This window comes from Syngnathus floridae, chromosome 3 (assembly GCF_059516105.1).
Source record: "Syngnathus floridae isolate MCC-2025c chromosome 3, RoL_Sflo_1.0, whole genome shotgun sequence".
NCBI classification, from domain to species: Eukaryota; Metazoa; Chordata; class Actinopteri; order Syngnathiformes; family Syngnathidae; genus Syngnathus; species Syngnathus floridae.
This window is the reverse complement of record NC_142415.1, coordinates 6,160,835-6,183,709: the sequence shown is the minus strand read 5'-3', so window position 1 is coordinate 6,183,709 and position 22,875 is coordinate 6,160,835. Positions and strand designations below refer to the sequence as shown.

The following is a 22,875-nucleotide window of genomic DNA, read 5'->3' as shown; positions in this document are numbered from 1 at the left end:
GCTGGTACTCCACATAATGCTCTGTCTGTGCTGCCTTGCGAGTGGGAGTCAACTACAGTTGCGACATTTGTGACTTCATCTTACGGGCGCATATCACATTAAACGGATGCCAGCAGAGGCCTGACAGCCTCCCACAGAAATACTTGCATCTGTTTTAACTGCTCTGTTTGCAATGGCAGTCCCGATGCATTCAGGGAAATCAACAATAGGAATGTTAACAGTGGGGAACATTTATTCTTGCTCTCTCAAGGTGCAATTTGAAGGCAGGTAGATGTCTCAGCAAGGCTTCACTGCATTTATTAACCCACGGGTGTCAAACTCAAGGCCCGGGGGCCAGATATGGCCCGTCACATCATTTTATGTGGCCCACGAAGACAAATTGTGCATCAAATTCGTGTGTCATTACTAGACTTGCAAATTGTCTTCACTTTTAATAATATCTTTTTTTTTAAATATTTGACCAGTTTTTACTCGTCTGATTTGAAAACGAGTTATTTGTTAGTTTGTTTCGTAGCTTTTACTGTATATAATATGAGGTGATCATACATTTATTTGGGTTGACATTCATAATGGCCCTCCGTAAGAAGCTATGACTACAATGCGGCCCGCGAAAAAAATGAGTTTGACACCCCTGTACGACTAACCTGTGGTTTATTCATGCGAGGTCAGGAATCAAGTTGTAGAAGGTTGAGATGATCATATGTACAAAATTATAATGATCTTTCAAACTTCAAAATAATACAGATGAAAATGTAGTCTTGCCCTGGTTCCATACACTCTATTAATTCCACTAATTCCGTTGACAGGAGGCGGCCATCTTAGTTTTAACACTTGCAAGGAGTGCACACCTCGAAGTAGAGTATAGGTATACCTGGCCACAGCCCGTCCCAAACCAAAATTTAAAAAAATGTTTGGGTTATGTCATGAAGGGAGTCATAAAAATGGTGCCAAACAAATCGCAAATGACTCGTTATGGCAACTCGTGAGGGAACAAGCTGAAAATTGCCACATCTTTCAATGTCTAGTATCATTTGATAACATTTTCCACAAATTCATATTTGAATGATTACTGTGTTCATTTCTTAAATGTCCATCTATTACACAGGAATTGAGGGTCCAGAATCAGTGGGGTAAGATAACTGTGGAAATGTTATCCTCATGAGGGTCACGAGCGTGTTTTTGGGAGATAGGCGGGGTACACCCTGATCTGAATTTATCAGACGGCATGAACAACAGTAAAATACAAAGTGACAACAATTCCCCTCTGGGGAATCTGGGTAAAAAAGAAAAAAAATTGGTGCTTCCAAGAAAAAATTGGGAGTGACAAAAGCACTAATTTCCAGAAATCATCAGCAAGTCCTCATTTGTAAAAGGTTTATGTTCTTTAATTTGAACATAAAGATGACCTTTTCTTGTGAAGATTGTGTAAATGAATTGAATCTTTGTTTACGCCGGTCAGAGGTAGTATTTGTTGGATTTATTAAATTACACAATATCTCCAATCCTATCCTAGACATCCTCCCTCGGTAATTAGGCATATGCTGCATCTCCTAGTTATTAATCAACCACACTCCCATCATATAAATTTTTCAAAAGAAGTCATAAAAGTCGTATTTTCCAGTAGAATGAAGCATTACAATAAAATCCAGGATATGTGGCAGTTGGGTGCTCTACAATTGGCTTATCATTTCTTTTTGTGTCAGTATGACTTCCTGCAGGGCATCTAATCTACTGCTGTCAATGGGACAAACTGACTTCTAAAAATTGTGGTCAAGTTGCAGGAATTCTAATAGAGAGGCTTTTGTTCCGTTCTCTGTAAACTGATTCTGAGTTTGAGTCTGAAAAAACCTTTACTGGAATTATAGTAAGTGGATTTGGACTGGATCACAAAACAAAAAGGGTGTACGATGTTCCCAATTACCCGGTTCACCTTTCACAGCCTCGCTGTTTGGCGGATTTTTTTTTTTTTTTGTCAGTGTATCTTGTTTCTTTGCAGTAAAATACTGAACTGTAAATGGAAAAACATGCAGTATAATAATGAAAAAAAAATGTAAATGAATGAGCATTTATAATAAACAAAATCATATTGTAACGAAAACATATACGTATTAACTACAAAATAATTAACCACAATAAACATGCATTATATTTAAAAAAAAACAAACAAAAAAAAACATCTGTGACACAGAGCTCCATGTCTGGCAAGTAAGAAGCAGTCTTTCATATTTTCACAGATTGAAGTGAATAAGAGTAGGAATCTGCATATGAATTTTGGAGGCAATTAATCACCATTTCAGACACTAGGTGACAACACAAGGTGACAAACCAAGGCAGGAAACAAAATGCATGACAATGCTTGTCTGCTTGCCTCTGGTGATGTAAACAGGCTGCGATGGGGAAAAAAAAAAAAAAAAAGGAATCGTGCTCCAGAAGTGGTTATGACAGTTCGGCGTAAATCTCATCCCCAAAAACCCCTTAAATCACAACAGATTCTTATAGTGGCCTAAATTTTAGTGCTGACATAATTTTTACTTATAGGCTTACCGTATAGGTGCCAATGTTAAGCCCAGTGAACCGCCTCTTATAACAATGTATGGGGAAAATATCCCGTGACAGGGCCGCCACCCAAAACGTGCTTAAATATCGGACAGTGTGTAAGTCTTACAGACAACATTTAGCCAAGAGGTGATCAATGCAGGCGGCACGGTGGGGCACTGGTTAGCACGTCCACCTCACAGTTCAGAGGGTGCGGGTTCCATTCCACCTCCGGCCCTCCCTTTGTGGAGTTTGCATGTTCTCCCCGTGCCCGCGTGGGTTTTCTCCGGGTCCTCCGGTTTCCTCCCACTTCCCAAAAACATGCTTGGTAGGTTGATTGAGCACTCCAAATTGCCCCTAGGTGTGAGTGCAAGTGTGGATGGTTGTTCGCCTCTGTGTGCCCTGCGATTGGCTAGCAACCAGTTCAGGGTGTCCCCCGCCTACTGCCCAATGACAGCTGGGATAGGCTCCAGCATGCCTGCGACCCCCGAGGGGACAAAGCTGTACAGAATATGGATGGATTATCAATGCCTTCTTTCTCCCAAGTAAACCAGAGATTTAGGTAGTCGCAGAACGCATACATAGGTAGCCAGACAACCATTAACCCTCCCTAATATTTCAGATGTAACTTATATGGTTTATGTTGTATTGCAACTTGCACAAAAATGTGAATTGACAACACTGCCGTTTCTGCAAGTATTTATCTGTTTTACATTGAGAATGCGGCAGAATGTGAATATTTACTTTACATGGACTGTGCGCACGCCTAAATTTTTTTTAGATTTTAAATTAGGGGCTACTGTGCTCCTAGTAAAAAAATGCTAGTCCGAAGCCCTGCCTCAGCATGCATAACAATATACAGTGTCAGCAACAAGTTGGACTGTATGTTGTCAGGTGAGTCATACTGAGTTATGGCTGAACTGATAGCAGATTAAGTAGGTTTAAGAGAAGGAGGTTCTTCGAGTCAATCAGGCTGCAATGAAACAGAGTGCACATAGAAATACGTATGCACAACACACAGCATAATACTAGATGGATAGTAATTACATTATAGAATACTTTAAAAACAAATTTTAACGGTACAAAATAGCAGCTGTTAGATACATCCCCACTTTGGGTCAGAAGCAGGCTCAACCCTGAGCTGGTCACCAGCCAATTCCATTCCAAGGGACGTATAGACAAACTAAACAGGCTCACATCAACACCGAGAAACAATTTAGTCTTCAATAAACCAAATATGCATATTTCCATGGCAAGAACATGCAAATTCCACTCAGAAGGGAACCCAGTCCAGATTCCTACCCACGACCTCAGAACTGCAGGTGAAGTGAAATACTATTTTGTTTTCACCTATTTCCCTTTCGATGAGCTGGAGCTTCTAATATGCTGACTTTGATGAAAAGTTGTAGGGAACTTCAAGGACTATTTTGCGAATGTGAACCTTCATCAAAATGAAATATCATTTTTATATGCGTCGTGCAAAAGACTTATATCTGCTCCCACAGATGGTGCTCGGATGTGAAGGATTTATTATTCTCCCAGATGGCAATTTAGTTATGAAGAAATTACCGACACTTTCATTTACACCTGCATCATGTGCAGTGAGCCGAAAGATCCACCAACATTAGAGGTAGAATTCATGCTTAACAAATACAGAACTATTGGTCGTAATACTATGCATCCGTTTTGTATTATTCTATACTATCATGTTTCAGGGTCACACTGTGCGCCTTGAGCAATTTTCCTTTCATTATATTTCATTTTCATGATTTTGATCCATATTTGTTATCCTGCAAATCCTCTTTATTTTCATAAATACTGTCTGCTGCCAATTTTAAATGTGTTTCCCCCTCCAGGAACCACGTGAAGACCAACAGGATGACTGGACTAAAAGCAAATGAGATTATTTATTCATAAAAATACTCCAAAAAGTCACAAGACACTGGGGGGGAACCCAAACCGTGACGTCACTTTTCTCAGTCTTGATCAAACCGATGCCTAAGCAGTGTTCTGGTTCTGTTCAGACGTGAGTTTGCATCTTCTACGCGCAGAGCTCTCCGACTCAGTCCGGATCGCTTCATTAGCGCAGTAGAATTTCCCTTATATATGGCAACTGGATCCGACTTCTAAATGAAAACTACATCTGAGAAGCTCGTTCTTCATATGCGGTCAACACCATGTTGGACAACTGCTCGGATTTTGGTAACCTTACGCAGCTGGTGGTTCCGGTGGTCCACAGCTTTCCAGCTCTAGTTTTCGGGATCTTATTGATCATGGTCGTCATCTTCGGCAACGTGCTCGTGTGCCTGAGTGTTTACTCGGAGAAAGCTTTAAAAACGACAACCAACTATTTCATCGTCAGTTTGGCGTTTGCAGACTTGCTATTGGCGGTTCTGGTTCTGCCACTCTTCGTTTACGCAGAGGTAAAACTCAACTTGGCTCCACACTCCAAAGCTTTCATGCAAGCTATATTTACCTGAGAATTATTAGCATTTATATGACATTAATTTATTGACAGTTCATGAAACCATAATTAATTATCTTATTTGAATTCACAATGGTACAAGTATGACTCATGCGTAATCAGAAGTTTAAAGGCCATGCGATCACAGCTCTCATTAAGTGTTAAAACTAACCTTTGTGCAAAAATATATCTATGACTCAGAGACGACAAGCGAGACCTTCTTCTTTAATTGGCTGCAACTGTGTTCTTGTGCACTTCACCAGCACTGGGCAGATAATTTGAATCAGACAAACAAACAAAAAAAGGTGTCGTGAGTTCAAATCTTGTGGGCTGTCAGCATTCATCTACCATCTTAAACAATAAAGTATTATTATAATGTCCAGCAATGGCAGAAGAAGGTATGCAGAAAGGTGTGTTTTACAGGAACAATGTTTCCTTAAGGGAGGGTGGTAGTGATGCAAGAGCAAAGAGGATTATAGATTTTGTTTGTGTGGCTGTTCAGATTCAGATTTTGAGCAGCTATGTGTGTGTGTAGTTCCAGGGTGGAGTCTGGTCTTTGAATATGTTTGTATGTGATGGCCTGATGACCATGGATGTGATGCTGTGCACTGCATCCATCTTCAACCTCTGTGCCATCAGTGTGGACAGGTAATACTCTCCCTCCTCTCTAGAGTCACACTGAAATACATTCACCAACCACTTCAGTTGATACATTTACAGTGTCTGATGAGAACCGATACAAGAGCTACATGAAAAAATTGTATGATGGAGGTCCAATGGCAGAGAAAAGTCAAATTTGTCTTTCCTGGCTGTACAATGTATCTTAAGCAACAGTAAGATGGCAATACAGATATTTTACAGCAAGTTGTATGATTGGGACTAATTTTAGTTCCATTAGGTCACTCAAAAGTCACCCATCGGTGGAGTTTTCTTTTTTATTGGTGCTTTCCTTCACATCTTTTTATTTCCTTGATTAATTCTGGAATGGTTCATGGAGAAGAAAATGCCATGCTCATCCATACAGCTGTTCTAATCTAATCTTATCCATCCATCCATCCATCCATCCATCCATCCATCCATCCATCCATCCATCCATCCATCCATCCATCCATCCATCCATCCATCCATCCATCCATCCATCCTTCCATCCATCCATCCATCCATCCATCCATCCATCCATCCATCCATCCATCCATCCATCCATCCATCCATCCATCCATCCATCCATCCATCCATCCCATCCAACGCATCCATCCACCCAACCCATCCAGCGAGTCACAGGTGACCTGGAGTCTTTCACTCCCTAACTTTACACCCTGGACTGCATAATATTATCAGTTGCAATGTGTTCTTTGGTTTTCCAGGTTCATTGCAGTTGCCATTCCTCTAAATTATAACCGCAAGCACGTGGACCATCGTCAACTCATCCTGCTGTCAGGCACCTGGCTGCTCGCCCTAGCTGTGGCCTCACCTGTTATCTTTGGAATCAACAATGTACCAAACCGTGACCCCAGCACATGTAAACTGGAGGACAATAACTATGTTGTTTATTCCTCCATCTGCTCCTTCTTTATTCCATGCCCCATCATGGTCCTGCTATACTTTGGTGTCTTTCGCGGCCTACGCCACTGGGAAGTGGCTCGTAAGGCCAAACTGCGCAGCAGCATTGACGCGTGTAGGAAGCTGCAGCAAGCGGTCATCACCACCGCCCTCCCCCCGCTGGCGAGCGTCATCACCGGACCTTTGTTGACTCCTCTACCTAAGATGATTGAAAGAGGCCAAGCTGATCCGTTGAGGCTTGACCATATGCATGACTACTTCAAGCAAGAGATTCCTTATCCCCGTCAGTATGAAGCAAACTCCATAGCCTCAGTGACCTACAGCCAAGAACAGCACAGACAGAAAGGAGCCAAGATTAACAGCAGGGAGAGGAAAGCCATGAGGGTGTTGCCTGTCGTTGTCGGTGAGTTTCTTTATTTCCACTTTTTTTCTCAATTTTTTTGATATAGCATATGCTACTGTTCAAAAGTTTGGGGTCACTTAGAAATGGGCTTATTTTTTAAAATCAAATTGCAATTTCTTGCAAAAGAAAGCCTGTTTTTGACATCTTTGAGAAATACTATGGCGCTCGTGCTGGCGGTTATCGTTACAACTTCAAAGTTGTGTTCACAAAATCTTAATACAAAAATGTTTGTGGTGGTAAAAAATAAGTTTGTGGTGGTAAGATGACAAAAGGTGAAGAACTTTTTCAAGGCACTGAAACCATACTCAATGATGATTAGATCATACTCACACAAGGCAAAAATCTGCAACTCCATCACAAGTGAACCAAAGTTTCAAAGAAGATAGCAGAGTAATTGATTACTTCAGTAAGCCAATCCATTGAGGAGCACAACTAACAGTTTGTATCGAATTAATTATATTCCCCAGCACTAAACAAACACCTTTATCAAGAGTCTTGAACATTGATGCCTCAAGCCTAACCATTTTGAAATTATAGCAAAATATTATTTCAGGGCTTGTGAACAAAGAGGAGCACATCCCCCCAAAAATGGAAAACAAATAATGACTCATTTAATAGTATGTCTTAACATGTTGAGGGCATGCCAGAATACCCCAACAATGAAGAATTCTAGATATTTTTAGCAGCATGTTCCTTGCCGTGGTAAAGTCAACTCATTTAAGGGTTGGATCTGTCTAAGGCAGGAAACCAGCTCTTATCTAGGTTTCCAAGCAAACAAAAGCAAAGTCAGCCCCGAGTGTCATTTACACTTTTCCCAAATGCTTTTGATCAAAGTCTTTTATTCATTTAAAATCAATTTTCACTGTTGGTAACTTTACAAAGCTACTCATTTCTTTACTTTGCTGTTAAATGCCTTTGAATAGATGTTTGCAAATGTGTGTAAAATCCAACCCTTTCTGTAAAATAAAAAGTCATTTTCCAGTTTAAGTCACCTGCATCGGTATACTATTTTTTTCATCTGTTTCCAGTAATTTATGTCCTAACAGGACCAAATAGATGGAATTGCACTGATGTTGCTCAGTACAGCTTGGCAAGATATGTTTTATATATATATATATATATATATATATATATATATATATATATATATATATATATATATATATATAAAATTATATTTTTTTCTATGACGTAGTACTTCTCCAGGGTGAATGAGATATCTACCATTCATGCATTTCTGTGAGAAACAATTGATCATTAGTCAAGTCCATGATAAATGAGTTTTAATAATACTGCTTTCATACATTCATGCAGGCTGCTTCCTCTTCTGTTGGACTCCATTCTTTGTGCTCCATATCACTCGAGCTGTGTGCTTGTGGTGTGAGATCTCTCCTGGACTAACAAGCACGGTGACCTGGCTGGGTTATGTCAACAGTGCCCTCAATCCTATCATCTACACCATCTTTAATACGGAGTTCAAGAATTTTTTTAAGAAATGCTTCAGAAAGTGCTGCTACACATGCTCAGTCTGATTAACACTATGATTGTTTGCACTGTAATAGTCCGTCAACCGGTCAAGTCAAGGTGTGGATGGTTTAGATGCATTTTGATCATAAACTAGCTACACATAGTAATGCATCAATCTGTTGTACTTCAATTGTCAGTTGGTAAAAATGTTCTTCCTTTGAGCACAATCAGTTTTAGACAGTCACAAATCAGAGGCATACCGTTTGACAGCTTGTTTTACAAGAGCTTGTTATCTTCTGTGTATCAACTACGAAACGTGACGTCTGCCAGGAAAGATGGAGTCAAGCCTAAAATGTCCTCAAATGCTCAAATGTATCTTCTCAAGGCATGTTTTTCCTCTCAAGATTGTTGTTGATTGCAACTTGACGTAGGGACATTGCTGTCAGTAAACAGAAATGCTTTGGATATTAGAATCAAGTTTTTGAAAAAGATGTGGAAACATGCTTGATTAAGGGAAAATTCAGGTTAAAAACTGCCCTCACCCCTGCATACCTATGATTAAGGTCTTAAAGCATTTTTTAAATATTTTTGTTTAAAATCTTGTTCTTGCACTCTATATTCTTTTAGTAATTTTGGTAATGTACATTTATATTTGTTTACTTTGTTTTAAATGTTATTGACTTTTTTGTTTCTAAATGTTTTTACATGTTAATTATATGAAACACATTATTCTTGTGTAAATGCACAATATAAAGAGAGACTGACTGACTTACCTTGCCTTTGTTTTTCTATTGGATCCCCTGACACAAAATACTTAATTGGTTTCTTAAATGTTTTAAAATATTTGCTGTGGATTGTAATCCGCAACAATGATAATTTTAAGTAAAAAAAAAAAAAAAAAAAAGTCCAGAAAAGATGAGCAACGAAGGGACAATTTTATGTAGTAGTTTCTGGTTGCAGAACCTATACTACAAAAATAGTTTCTTTTTAGGCGTGCGCTTCAAAAAATCCACATCTGTATTCCGTTAATATTCGAGTTAAGGTCAAAATTCCAATATATAAAACTTTTTTATGCAAATAGACATCACTTTTGCTTCTTACTTACTATTGTCAATAAAGGACATTATAGCCACATCTTTCACCACAGTAATAAAGTACTGTAGTTGGTTTCCTCCTTGCTCCAGAAGTGTGGTTCTGTGCTGTGTTAGATTTTGTCCACAATTTAGGGAGCGCATTATCTGTGCCTCACGGCAAAAGCCATTGCCAATCACCTGTTATCCAATTTACTCACTGCGACACTGAAGCACAAATTAGACTTACACAGGTTGGTTGAGTTCAATCATAATTCTTGTTCAAAAAGCTCTGTTTTCAGGAAAGTACAATACAGCGCTGGGCCCTTCAAGAGCGGAAAGTCTCCATTCAGAAAAGGCCACGTTCAAGGTTCTTTGGTTAGCTTATATCAGTTGCACATGCCAGTGTGGGCCGAGTTTGATGGGTGATGAGTCTTTGGGGTGGGGCAAGTTCGCCATGGGAGTGGGTGCTGGTTATAGGCGATTCAGTGTGTGTGGGGGCTGTTTTCTTCCATCCCGTCTTTCGGCCTTGGCAATCATCTTTGGCCGAGTCCTTGGCTGGCTCCCTCTGGCACCTGCTGGTTTTATCTCCGCGTGACCTTCCTGTGAACATTCTTCTCCAATCTTGGACATACACTGTCGTAGCTCATTCTTTCAATTTTGTACGAAATTATGTTAGCTTTTGGCTGTGACATCATTAATCTATTGCTGTTCTTTTGATACTTCATGTCTTTGCTTATTCTTAGTTTAATCATGCTTCCAACCGTATCTTTTCTTTGTTAGGCAAAATATTTCCCTCTGTGCAGAGCGTTCAGTAGTAATCAAAAACTGGCGTCTAGCATTAGTCAAAACATAAGATACAATCAAGTACTGAACGGTCAAGACGACTCTGGCTGTGTCCATGATTTAGAGAAAAAACATCAGGCATGCATTACACAGTTCCTTAAGGGTCATTAAGCTATTTAGGCAATATATCAAAAGTCATTTGTTATTTCAAAGTGCTCAGAAATATATATCAGATCATAAAGTTATAAAAACCTTTCTCATCACCACTTATCAAAAATGTCTAGTTATGTCTTCTTTATTGAGTTGGTGTGTAGGTATAATTATATGCTTAAAATGTTTCTTTTATTTATTTAATATGTGAATATACTTGTCTGCTTATGTACTTTATTCAATGAGGTTTGAGCATATCTGTTTTTGTAGCTAGGCAAGACTTTTTGTATTTCGACCCCATTCCTTCACTTGCAAGTGAGTTTTGCAATGTTTGTTTATTTCTGCTCGTGTATTCATGGTGGATTGCGCGCATACAAGTTGCTTGTCGAGTCAAAAGATCCGAACTCCTTGCTAATAGACCACAAAACATGTTCGTTTCACTGGAGGTATTCTGATGCATGTTTATGTGACAAAATATTTTACTCGGAAAAGGAATAACCCAGAGGTCATATTCAGATTTTTAAAAACCCAAATATGAACTTATTCAGGTTTTTGCGGGTGTTTAAATGGCCTTGCATAAACGGAATATTGTCAGAATTACACTTTTGAAGGGGTTATTGAATGCATGTGAACCAGGCAGAGTTAGGAGAATTCTCATATTTACCATTTTCCAAAAGTGACTGATGGGTTAACATCTTTCTTTGATATCCCAAACTATAATGTGTATAATCTTAGATCCAGAAGTGTTAATCTACTGTATATATACATACATACCCACAGTTTTTCCAAATAAAGAAACACATTATCTTGGTCTCAAATCTGGATGCTACAACCCTTAATTATATTATTCCTTTGAGTTACAATAAAGTCTGTGTTATCATGAGTGTACAGTTTGTACTTCTAACCGCAACCATGTGCCTACATTAAAAATATTCCTCACAAATTAAAAGTCCCTACTGATTTGATTTTTATTATATGTAATGTTGTTTGACAGTCAGTAACAATGGGTAGTTCTTCAAAAGTAAATTCCAGCAGTTCACTAAACAGATCCAGTGCTGTGACTAGCTCTGAGGAGCAATGTATTTATAGCAGAGCAATCCTATTTTACTAAACCACAAAAAAAGGGGCCATTATTATTGGTGCCTACATTTACATGAAATCAGTTTTAAGTGGTCCATGTGATCTTCTGGAGAAATGTTCTTCCTCTGAATGTTCTATTTCTCATTATTCTTCATCTGTCATTGTTGCATTCTGCAGATAAAAACAAGATATAACATTAGTGCATTAGCCAGTTAGTGTTTTATCGGGCTTCCGATCCATTTATTTTATTTTTTGACAGGAACAATCTTTTGTCCCTTGTGGAGATTATTTTCAGTTGCCAGCCGAATGGGAACTCACTTTCTTAGCAGCCGCTGCCATCAGAGCATCCAGCTCCCGAGTCCAACCGAGGGCATGGACAAATGTTTGGACACCGTTCACTACATCGCCCAGCAGTACAACATCACAGGGTCGAGTGTTCCTCATTGCAAATGGACCCACTAAGTCCCTGTTGATGAGCAGCCGAGGAACAGAGCCTCGAACAGCTCCAGCCAGACTGGCAAAGGGCTCCACCTTTAGGGAGGAGAATGAACAACAGTAAGACTTCACCCAAACTTAATATTGCTCAGTTTTCATTACTAATCTATGAAAGGTAGTGCTGTAATTAAATAAAGGATCAATCTGGGAGCTGTTTCTGGTGAGGTGTCATTCAGTTGAATAAAAAGACACCTAAGCATTTTTTAGAAACGATGACCAGAAAGGGCCTCTTTTTTCCTATTAAAAAAAAAAAAAAAAAAAAGGCAGCATTGCTTAGGCTGCAATATGATGTAGAAATTTTAGAGGAAGGAGGCGTATGTATTAGTACTTACTGACAGCCATCAACATTAATAACATCAGCAATTAATTGAAAAGAAGTAAGTTAACATTGTACTGCCACTGTGCTCTAATGATAAATAATTTTATGCTACATTTTATGCGACAGCACAACAGTGCATGCTTGTGTTAACTGCACCACTATGTTGGTCTGTACCAATTTATCTATGCAATTTAATGCAAGGATGAGCAGTCCAGAACATGGATAGATGTGTTGGAAAAAAAAAAAAATTAACCACTCACACCGCACATGAAGATGGTTGTGTATGCTTACATTGTGCTGTTATGTAGACTCTCAACTATGCCAGCCTGGATTGCGTTTTGAAGCTCCCCATACAATATGTTGCACTGTATGACTTTATTTTTTAAATCAACTTAAAGATAGTGGCAGCCAAGGAAGACACGCATTGCGACAGAAATAGAATGTGGGTGTTAATAATGACGAAGTGGTGGATGTAGTATTGAAAGTCGAGGATCACTCATTTAATTGAATTGAACGGCGAGGCGTAGTCTGCTCATACATTTGTAGAAAAATATCTGGTTTATTATCCACTAGTAAATTATAAATACGGTCACATAATATCCTAAAACACAATAATGTGTAACATAGTATATACCGTATTGGCCCGAATATAAGACGACGCTGATTATAAGACGACTCTCGCTTTTTCAAGACTAAAGTTTGAAAAAGACTTTTTGAACAGCACATTTAATTTTTATACAGAAAATAATTACAGTACATCTGAAACAAATGATTATAACAATATATTCAAGAGAAAAAGCATGTTATTTTGCCTGATTCAAATCATGCAAAAACTGTCTATCATATCTTAATATCTGGACCTTTAAATATGTAAACTAAAGTGCAATCACATTTGTAAATGAATGGCTTCTGGTTTTTGAAATGTAAATAAAGCAATCTACTGTGATAAAACAACAAAATTTCAATAACTGCACTAACCATCAAAGTGAAGTCTAACTGTAACTGTAGTCTTGAAACAAATCTGAATAAGGAAAAATATCGCAATAAAATAATGCAAACTGCTACCGCTATTTTTCTTTTTCTTCGCTTTGGCCTGGGGAGTTAAGTTCAGCATTCGCTTTAAAGATATCTGGCACCATCTAGCGTTGTGAATGGGTATAATGTCTAGACCCCGAATGTAAGACGACCTCCACTTTTTTAGTCTTATTTCAATGCAAAAACACCGTCTTATATTCGGGCCAATACGGGTACTTTACAGCATATGGCCTGTGTCTCGAAACCATGCGCGCAAGTCTCATTACCATGGAAATGGATTTCTCGTGTGTCTGCTGTCTGGCTGTGGCTGCGCGTCACTCGCAGCATTCCTCTACAAACAATTTGCCAATGGCTGACTTTAACTACCAATCAATGCCAAACTTAAAAGGAGGAAAGTGGTTGAGTGAACTGAGCATGACATGCAACAGAAGCATGGCATGGTCACGTGACTTATATCAACCTAATATAATATTGTGAATGTTCACATCTTGATTTCGATACGATAACAATATATCGCCCCAGTGCCGAGTTTTACATTACATGAAGTTATTCCAGCCAAAGATGCATCTCCTTTTTTTCAGACACTGCTTTATATTATTTATTCATTTTATATGGATGGACTTAACTGACCAAAATTTAAGATCCAGAATAGTACAAGATTCTTTTTTTTTTTTTTTTTTTTTTTTTTTTTTTTTTTAGTTCTGATGCGCAAACAAAATTCAAAGAGACTTTGTGAATCACAGTCAGGCGAAAAACACATCAATCACTTTCACAGGACTGTTCGTTAAATCAGTTGGAAAATGGAGCTTACCTCCAGTGAGGTGCCCATGATGATCAGGAGATCTGTGAGGGGAAAGTCTGTCAGGTACTTGAAGAAATGACGTGGCAGCTCCTCTCCAAAGAATATTATGTCCGGCTTTACAACACTCTTACAGGTCGGGCATTTGGGAATCACTCCACTCATCAAGTCTGGCTAGTGACAAGGAACTCCATTAACATTTTATATGTAGAGAAATTCCAAAAATTGACTTAAATAAAAAGATTCAGATTTATAACTCACGCGTAGGTCCTCTCCCTCATATTTTCTTCGGCAAACAGTACATGTGGCTGTGGCAAACGTACCGTGGGCCTCAACGAGCATCTCAGCGGGGATCCCGGCTACTGAAGGGGAATGCAGCTAAATGTAAAATAATCACTTCTTTACAAAGGAAATATGTCAAATACAACAAATGATGTAAAAAAATGAATACATACGTACATCTTTCCAGGCCATCAATATTCTGTGTGTACATTCTGAGAAGTAAACTCTTCTCGTGAAGCAGACGCACAAAATAGTGTGTAAGATTAGGCTGGTAATTTCCTGGATACAACTCTTTGGCTAGGGCAAAAAATGGTTCAGGATTGTGATGAAAAAAGGCCAATTCAAAAATAGCTTCAGCATAAGGCAGGTTATACTGCTGCAGGTTGTCATAGAGACCGCTTCCGGGGGACCTGAAGAGGAAATGACAACTCATTAAAGATCCCGGAATAAATGTTTTAATGTGTAAAAAAAAAAACATGGGGATAAGACACCATGAAGAGCAATTTGACCTGATATCAGGGATGCATAAAAAACAAACAAACATGGGGATAAGACACCATGGAGAACAATTTGACCTGAAATCAGGGATGCCACTAGGAGTACTAATCCCTGCCCCTGCCATCACCACCACTCTCTTGTACTTCTGCTCCAGCATGTTCTTAGTGATGTCTTTCAAGGTCTGCTGCTCTGCAGATGCTCCACCACCCCGGGAGAAAAGTCCCTTAGTTGCATTCCACCAAGGAGAGTTTGTTTGTCTGGAGAAACGTAGAGGTTAATTGAACCTCTTCATACAAAGCCACTAAGGCGTGTGGGCAGTCATATTGGTAATGGGAAAATCAAAATCAAAAACAAGAGTTGCCAGTTCACTAGTTTATATCTAGCCGACCGTACGTGCTTGGCCTGAATAGGGCGCCGCTGCACCCGAAAAGCACCTTGAAGATCGGAAACTGGAATGTACAAATCTATCTCTACTTTTGAACAAAATTCTGTGAAAAGGCCAGATGTCAAAAGTTACTGTGTAATAATTATACCTCAAAACAACTGAATCATCCAAGACCAAGTGGTCACTTGAATAGAGACAAAATGCAAAAAAATGTGCACTTATTACAAAGCAACTTTTGAAGACGGCATGACATGTAATTTACATGACTACAAATTTACTCTGAAACAATAGGAAAATTCACGGCATAAATCCAATGTTCTCTCCAATAACAATATGGCAGCTACTGTCGCAGCATATTGGGTCAGCAACCTTTTTGAAAAAGAGAGCTTCTCCTTGCGAACTGATTAACGCAAAGGGTTGCTAGTCTACTAGTTTGATACACACATTTGAAATAACTAACTTACTCAATTGCTTTTGATTATTAGCAATAATTATAGTCAATTATAGACACCATGTTTGTGATTTTTCACAATAATTATCAAAAATAATCTAACACGAGCTAGATTACATATACAACACTATTACTATAAATATCGACAAGTGTTTGAGAGAAGATGGGAATTCTACTTTAAGAATGTTAGGTTACAGGAAAACAAGTCGGCATTTCAAGTTTGAGTCTGTCAGTGTTGTGATACCTGATCCACTTGGAAAAACGTCTTTCATCTTGACACGGACACAAACTTCTTTGACCACGGTCTATAAAACATGACATTTGCTCTTCAGTACACTGCGCCGTAAAGTTTACACTGTAGGAATTCTCCATTGCAGCTGATTTTGTTCACTGACCGCTAGCAGGGACAGTTCCGCTTAATCTTGACAACCAACGTCGATACAAGAAACATTTAGAGCTCATATAAGCCATCACACTCATATACGATATAATAAACAACAACAAATACAGCACTAAACCTCCATGGTCTATGCCTACGGAAGAGGATTAGGTCCAACACATGTCAACTCGTCGAGCGACATGAAATTCCTAAACCTGTCGGTGAAGGTCCGTACTGTTATTGCGTGACGCAGAATAAATACCGTCATAAATATATAGTATTAGAGTAACTCCAATAATCTTATAAAAATCTCTTTACTTCCCTTGTGTAGATTTTTTTTAAATACAGTAGCGACAAACTGAGGTAGACTTGACCGCAGAATCTTTTCCCATAATTCCTTGCGTCAAGTCCAGCAGACCTACAACGCTACAAGCTACTTGAAGCTAGCCCAAAATCATTCAGAACAAGTTGATTTTAGTATCACCGTGTCGCCGCCATGAGAGATGTTACCGGGTACCTCAAACAACAGCAGAGCAACAGCTCAACGCCAGAGTTGGCGACTGAGTGGCACACACTGGAGGATTTGCACAACAAAAGGTAAAATAAAATACTGCTAACGTTAGCTCTCGCTAGACGTTAGCAAACTCATTCGATTGAATTGCTAGCTGAGTCATGCGCCGAACTAGCATTAGCCCAATTCTGGAGTCATTTACGCTCACATTATAGTCAGCGACTTCACCAACGAAAAGAACAACTCAATAAAATAGTCATTATACATACAAACCATTAACAGTGACGTCCCTTATAGTGAATTGCACAATATAGTAGGGAAATTTCAAACTAGAAAACTGACTAAAGTCAAGCTATTCTCATAATATATTACAGCAATAACCATTCTTCCATTTTCATTGTGTTTGAGAGTGTGTGCTAAATGTTACTGTGTTGGTTCATTTGATAGGTTGTGGCATCAGCTGACACTGAGATTGACAGACTTTGTTAAAGATCCTTGTTTCAAAAACGGAGATGGCCTTATACAGGTAAATCCGTCATTGTGATACACGTTGCTCTTCACATTTTTGTTACAATAATTTCATGTGTTTCACTTAGAATGCTGTATTTTTTAGGATATATATTTATTATTCAATGACATATTGCACAATCTTATGCATTATGCAAGGCTATGATGATGTATAATATTTGGGTAGATATACATTTAAATGCATTAGGATGTGTTATTCCTTCATAAGTAAGAAAAAAAGAGAGAGAAAATAAGTATGCGACAGCTATGAATGGCTGTATGAAACTGGGAAAAATTAAGAAAGAGGAATCTTACCACATCCCAAGAGAAATGTTTTGTATACTTGTATAACATCTATCTATCTATCTATCTATCTATCTATCTATCTATCTATCTATCTATCTATCTATCTATCTATATATATACACACACACGATAATATTTAACATTTACATGGTCCTGTTTTTTTGTTTTGTTTTTCAGCTCTATGAAAACTTCATCAGTGATTTTGAACACAGGTGAATCAAGAAAAACAACTAAAAGGCTACCAAAAAATAACACTTAACTGTTAGTGTATAAATGTCTATTTCTCTCGATCTCCAGTTAATAGATCGTATTCTTTTGCAGAATCAATCCGTTGTCCCTCGTGGAGATCATTCTATATGTTGCCAGACAGATGACAGGTAAGACCAGCGTGATGTAGAAATCGGTATTTCCACAAAATGATTTGATGCGTATTGTATTTCAAGAAGGATTAATAAAATGGTTGTTTACAGATCCCAAAGATGCCATCACTTTTCTTGAGAAGACCAAAGAAAAAGTGGGTTCGCTTATACAATTGCAAACGAATAACACCACAATTTGTAAAAACTGGTTATATTTCATTTGGTCCAGGTGAAAAGCAGTGAAGAAGCTGTCATCCTCTGCAAGACGTCCATTGGCAGTCTCAAACTTGAAATCAATGATCTTCCAGCAACAAAGGTGGGGGAAAGCCAAGCACATTTTTTTACACTCCCTTCCTTTCTTCAAAATTTCAAATCTTCAAGTCTGACAGTATGACTTGCCATGAGTTTGAGGTAGACATTCAATTCTGCAAGCACTACATATCCTTCTAACCCAGGTATATTCAGTTCCGGTCCTCAAGGGCTGCTGTCCTTGCCTGTCGTCCATGCCTCACCCCCTCCTGCAAACCACTGGATTCAAAAGAGCAGCCCATCAGCAAGCTTTGAAGAGGGTTGATACTGGTCCTGATCATGTCAATCTGGTGTGTTGCAGCAGGGAGACATGAAAAACGTGCAGGACACCAGCGCTTGAGGACAGCTTGGACACCTCTGCTCTAACCTGTTGCAAATGCCCGCATCTTATTGTCTGTTGTTTTTATCTCTTATAGAAACTAATTGAGGAGGTTGAGGAAATGTTGAATAATTTGCCAGGTGTTACATCGGTGCATGGCAGGTTTTATGACCTCTCGAGCAAATATTATCGCATCATTGGGAACCACGCCTCCTATTACAAGGATGCTCTCAGATACCTCGGTTGCGTGGACATTAAAGACCTTCCAGGTAAGCTAATGCATGAAGGAAATACAAATTGGAAGGTGGATAACAAAATAACAATTGGTATTGATTTCACAGAGACAGAGAAGCAAGAAAGAGCCTTCACATTGGGACTTGCTGGTCTGTTGGGAGAGGGCGTGTACAACTTTGGCGAACTGGTCGGTTACACTCTAAATCTGTACTACATGTCGCTTTAACGATATCAGGGCAGAGACTTAATGACTGTATGCTGCTTATTTTTGCAGTTGATGCACCCTGTACTGGAGTCCTTAAGAAACACAGACAAGCAGTGGCTCATTGACACACTGTATGCATTCAATGGAGGCAATGTAGAAAAATTCCAAGGCTTCAAGTCTGCATGGGGCCAGCAGGTTTGTTTCATTTGTGATTCATCCACCTGTTCAAAGACACGTGAGATCCCATAGCTATAAGAACCTACCTTGGTTCTTTCCAGAATGATCAAATTTACTAAATTATGTTGTAGTATCATTGTCCATAATGTGTTGTCATACTATGTATTAGGTATGAACAAATATTCAACTTCAAATCGACATTAAAATGTATTTAATAGAATCCAATTTTCAAATTGTTTGGAAAGAGGTTGTTGGAAAAAAAAGAATTGCATATCGTATCACAAGATTAAGTGGGGGTGGCAGTGTAAATTCCAATATACATACGACGATGTTATGACAGAGACATTATGACAGTAACACTTCCGTGAGCCGCCCTGCCGTCCCCCCAATGCATTGCATCGGATGTTAACAGCCAGTTCGATTAGTTTTCAAAATTGTTCGGCCCACCTTTATATAGTCAAAATCTTTCATGTTCCCCAATTTTCTGTATCTGTATCTGAATATTTCTCTCCCATCTGTCTTGATTTTTAGCCTGACCTTGCAGCACATGAAGCCAAACTGATGCAGAAGATCCAGCTGCTCTGTGTGATGGAGGTGAGATGCATGTACCTTCTGGTGAAAGTGCACAATTGGATAGGTGGGAAAGTGCATTAGAGTAAAAACACCAGTTTGAGTTCATTTGTTTTAGTGGGAGATTTTGCTAGGTTCACGGACAGCCAGAGAACAAATGAAGTTCCTGAACTGAGGTTCCACTGTTATTTACATTCACAACCTTGCTGTATCACAGATTGTTTAGTTTGTTCAAGATTCAAGAGTCTTTTATTCGCCATGTTTGAGCGTGCCAAACACGGAATTTGACTTCGGTAAATCACAGCCTCTGTTCAACATTTAGATGACTAACAACAACACTCAGGACATGTGAAAAACGAAAGATATTCTCAAACATCCCCTGATCTTAAACTGATCTTAAACTCCCAAGAGGGCAAGGAAAAACTCAAAACTCCAGCTAGGGGAAATGAGAAACCTTGAGAAGAAACCACAGATGGGAGGGTCCCTCTTCTAGGATGACCAGGCTGCAATGGATGCAGAGAGGACACAGTACAAACAGTGTAGACAAAAAAGGTGTGGAAAGCGGGATGTTATTGCACAGTAATGACTCTGAGACTCTAAGAGTGGTGTGAGTTCATCAGAGCGACAGCCTGGGGGAAGAAGCTGTCTCTGTGTCTGCTGGTTTTAGTGTACAGAGCTCTATAACGGCGTCCGGAGGGGAGTAGTTCAAACAGGCTGCAACCTGGGTGCGAAGGGTCTGTTGAGATGTTACTTCCACGTTTCCTGGTCCTGGACAGGTACAAGTCTTGGATAGATGGGAGGTTGATTCCAATTATCTTTTCTGCAGTCCTTATTGTCCGTTGCAGTCTGTGCTTGTCTTGTTTGGAGGCTGATCCAAACCAGACAGTGATGGAGGTGTAGAGGACAGACTGGATGATGGCAGTGTAGAAGGTCTTCAGCAGCTCCCGTGGCAGGTTGAACTTCTTGAGCTGTCTCAGGAAGTACAGCCTCTGCTGGGCCTTCTTCCGGACCGAGTCTATGTGGCCGGTTGTTGTATCTAACGGAAACCTGCAGAAAAGAGACCTAGTCACAGATGCGTTTTGAAGCCAATTCCTGAACACCAGGAGAACAGTTACATAAATAAACAGAAAGACCACACTCACGCGAGACCCTAGTTCAGCCACAGCGCACAGACACTCAAATGCTGTTCAAAGAAAAACTCTTCATTTATGAAATTTAGAGGATAAATGAAACCTGGAGACAATGGCACTGAAATCCCTTGATATTTTTTTTTCTTCAAACAAAATCAGTTCAACTTTTAAAACCCTTTGAATTTTGACAAAAAAATTCTTTATACTTTAATTCTTTCTTGTTTATATTTGCAGATGACTTTCACACGTCCAGCAAACAACCGGCAGCTGACATTCACAGAAATTGGTCAGAGTGCCAAAATCCCTGTTAATGAGGTTTGTGGGATAATCATCATAGTCTAGATATCTTCATGTATATGGGTTTTTTTTTCTCTTCATGAGATGGCTTATATTTTCCCCAAAAATATCATGAATTACAGCACACTTGGTTGAGTAGTTTCACACTTGTTGGGTGGAGCACTTCATAGGAAATGAATGTGTGCAAAGAATTGAAAAGTATTTTTTCATGACATTTCTCACATTTAAAATATATATATATATGTTTCCCATTTTAAAGGATTTATTCTGTCAATGTGGCAATGTTTGTGGTTGGAAAAAATATGTTTTAAAAATCTGTTTTCTACGCAGGTGGAACTTCTGGTGATGAAGGCTCTGTCTGTTGGCCTCATTAAAGGCAACATTGATGAGGTGGACAAGAAGGTTCAGATGACCTGGGTGCAGCCTCGAGTTTTGGACTTGCAGCAGGTGAGATGCACAATGCCCTGGGGTGTATTTTCCTTCCCTCACACTCGCATGTTACTCCCCAATTCAGATCAAAGGTATGAAGGAACGTTTGGACTTCTGGTGTGGAGATGTTAAGAACATGGCCATGCTAGTGGAACAACAAGCCCATGACATCCTCACCTAAGACCTCCTGAATTATTGTCAACATCCCTCTGACCAGTAAAGCCTATTCTGTTCCGTTTGTTTGTTTTTCTATTGGACTGCATCATTTCGGTTACTGGCACTTTTCATATCCAACTGTTGTTTTACAAAAGAAACTTGCTTGTAGTATTATCAAAATATGGACAAACTGTCCATAACCTGAATAAAATGTTGACAAAAGTCAACTTCATCTCTATCACTTACTGACTCAGGTGTATTCACCCTCTGCACATGACATTGCAAACCTCAATTCCAATCAAGTTGGAATGCTCTTTAAAATAAACATGAACAATAACAGAATACGATGATTTGAAAATTTACAGTTCTACACTACAAAGACAATATTTTTGATGTTCAAACTGATAAACCTTTTTGGGGGGCAATATTCACTCTATGAATTTGATGACTGCAACAGACTAAAAATGCTGGCACGTGAGCATGTTTATATCAACTTTCATTTCATCAACACTCTAAGCTCTTGGGAACTGAGGACACTAATTGTCGATTCTTTGTAGGTGGTATTCTTTCTTGATGTGCGGATAGAAGCTAATGTTGCTCCAAAACCTGTATGTAGTAGCACATGACATTGCAAACCTCAATTCCAATCAAGTTGGAATGCTCTTTAAAATAAACATGAACAATAACAGAATACGATGATTTGAAAATTTACAGTTCTACACTACAAAGACAATATTTTTGATGTTCAAACTGATAAACCTTTTGGGGGGTCAATATTCACTCTATGAATTTGATGACTGCAACAGACTAAAAATGCTGGCACGTGAGCATGTTTATATCAACTTTCATTTCATCAACACTCTAAGCTCTTGGGAACTGAGGACACTAATTGTCGATTCTTTGTAGGTGGTATTCTTTCTTGATGTGCGGATAGAAGCTAATGTTGCTCCAAAACCTGTATGTAGTAGCAATCTTATATGCATTAATTGGGCCTACGCAGATGTACCCATGCCATGGGTCTAACATACCATGAATCAATACCATCACAGATGTTGGCATTTGAACTTTGCACAAATAATAATCCAAAAAACTAATTGAAATATATACTCTGTAGACCACACCAAGAACTTGGGCACAGAGAAGCCAGCAGCGTTTAATATATTGCTCTCGCTTTGCATGGCAGAGTTCTAACTTGCATTTGTACATTC

The 22,875-nt window shown here is 39.0% G+C and overlaps 3 protein-coding genes across 3 annotated transcripts; 2 read left to right on the top strand and 1 right to left on the bottom strand.

The window, feature by feature from the left end:
* The first annotated feature begins 4,476 nt into the window (after window positions 1-4,476).
* On the top strand, window positions 4,477-9,189 carry drd4b (dopamine receptor D4b). Its single transcript, XM_088371113.1, has 4 exons — window positions 4,477-4,958; window positions 5,535-5,647; window positions 6,364-6,962; window positions 8,277-9,189. Exons 1-4 carry the CDS (start codon window positions 4,713-4,715, stop codon window positions 8,492-8,494), a joined length of 1,176 nt encoding a protein of 391 aa, XP_088227239.1. The 5' UTR covers window positions 4,477-4,712; the 3' UTR covers window positions 8,495-9,189.
* A 2,189-nt stretch (window positions 9,190-11,378) lies between these two features.
* On the bottom strand, window positions 11,379-16,569 carry sirt3 (sirtuin 3). Its single transcript, XM_088371374.1, has 8 exons — window positions 16,175-16,569; window positions 16,024-16,084; window positions 15,021-15,200; window positions 14,623-14,855; window positions 14,425-14,525; window positions 14,176-14,337; window positions 11,834-12,046; window positions 11,379-11,686 (listed from the first exon to the last, which is right to left on the bottom strand). Exons 1-8 carry the CDS (start codon window positions 16,257-16,259, stop codon window positions 11,660-11,662), a joined length of 1,062 nt encoding a protein of 353 aa, XP_088227500.1. The 5' UTR covers window positions 16,260-16,569; the 3' UTR covers window positions 11,379-11,659.
* On the top strand, window positions 16,388-21,908 carry psmd13 (proteasome 26S subunit, non-ATPase 13). The gene is made up of 13 exons (XM_088371373.1): window positions 16,388-16,755; window positions 17,117-17,195; window positions 17,660-17,694; window positions 17,804-17,859; window positions 17,953-17,996; window positions 18,071-18,157; window positions 18,567-18,738; window positions 18,811-18,890; window positions 18,978-19,103; window positions 19,617-19,679; window positions 21,020-21,100; window positions 21,413-21,529; window positions 21,597-21,908. The coding sequence occupies exons 1-13, from the start codon at window positions 16,655-16,657 to the stop codon at window positions 21,690-21,692; spliced, it is 1,137 nt and encodes a 378-aa protein (XP_088227499.1). The 5' UTR covers window positions 16,388-16,654; the 3' UTR covers window positions 21,693-21,908.
* Window positions 21,909-22,875: the final 967 nt, after the last annotated feature.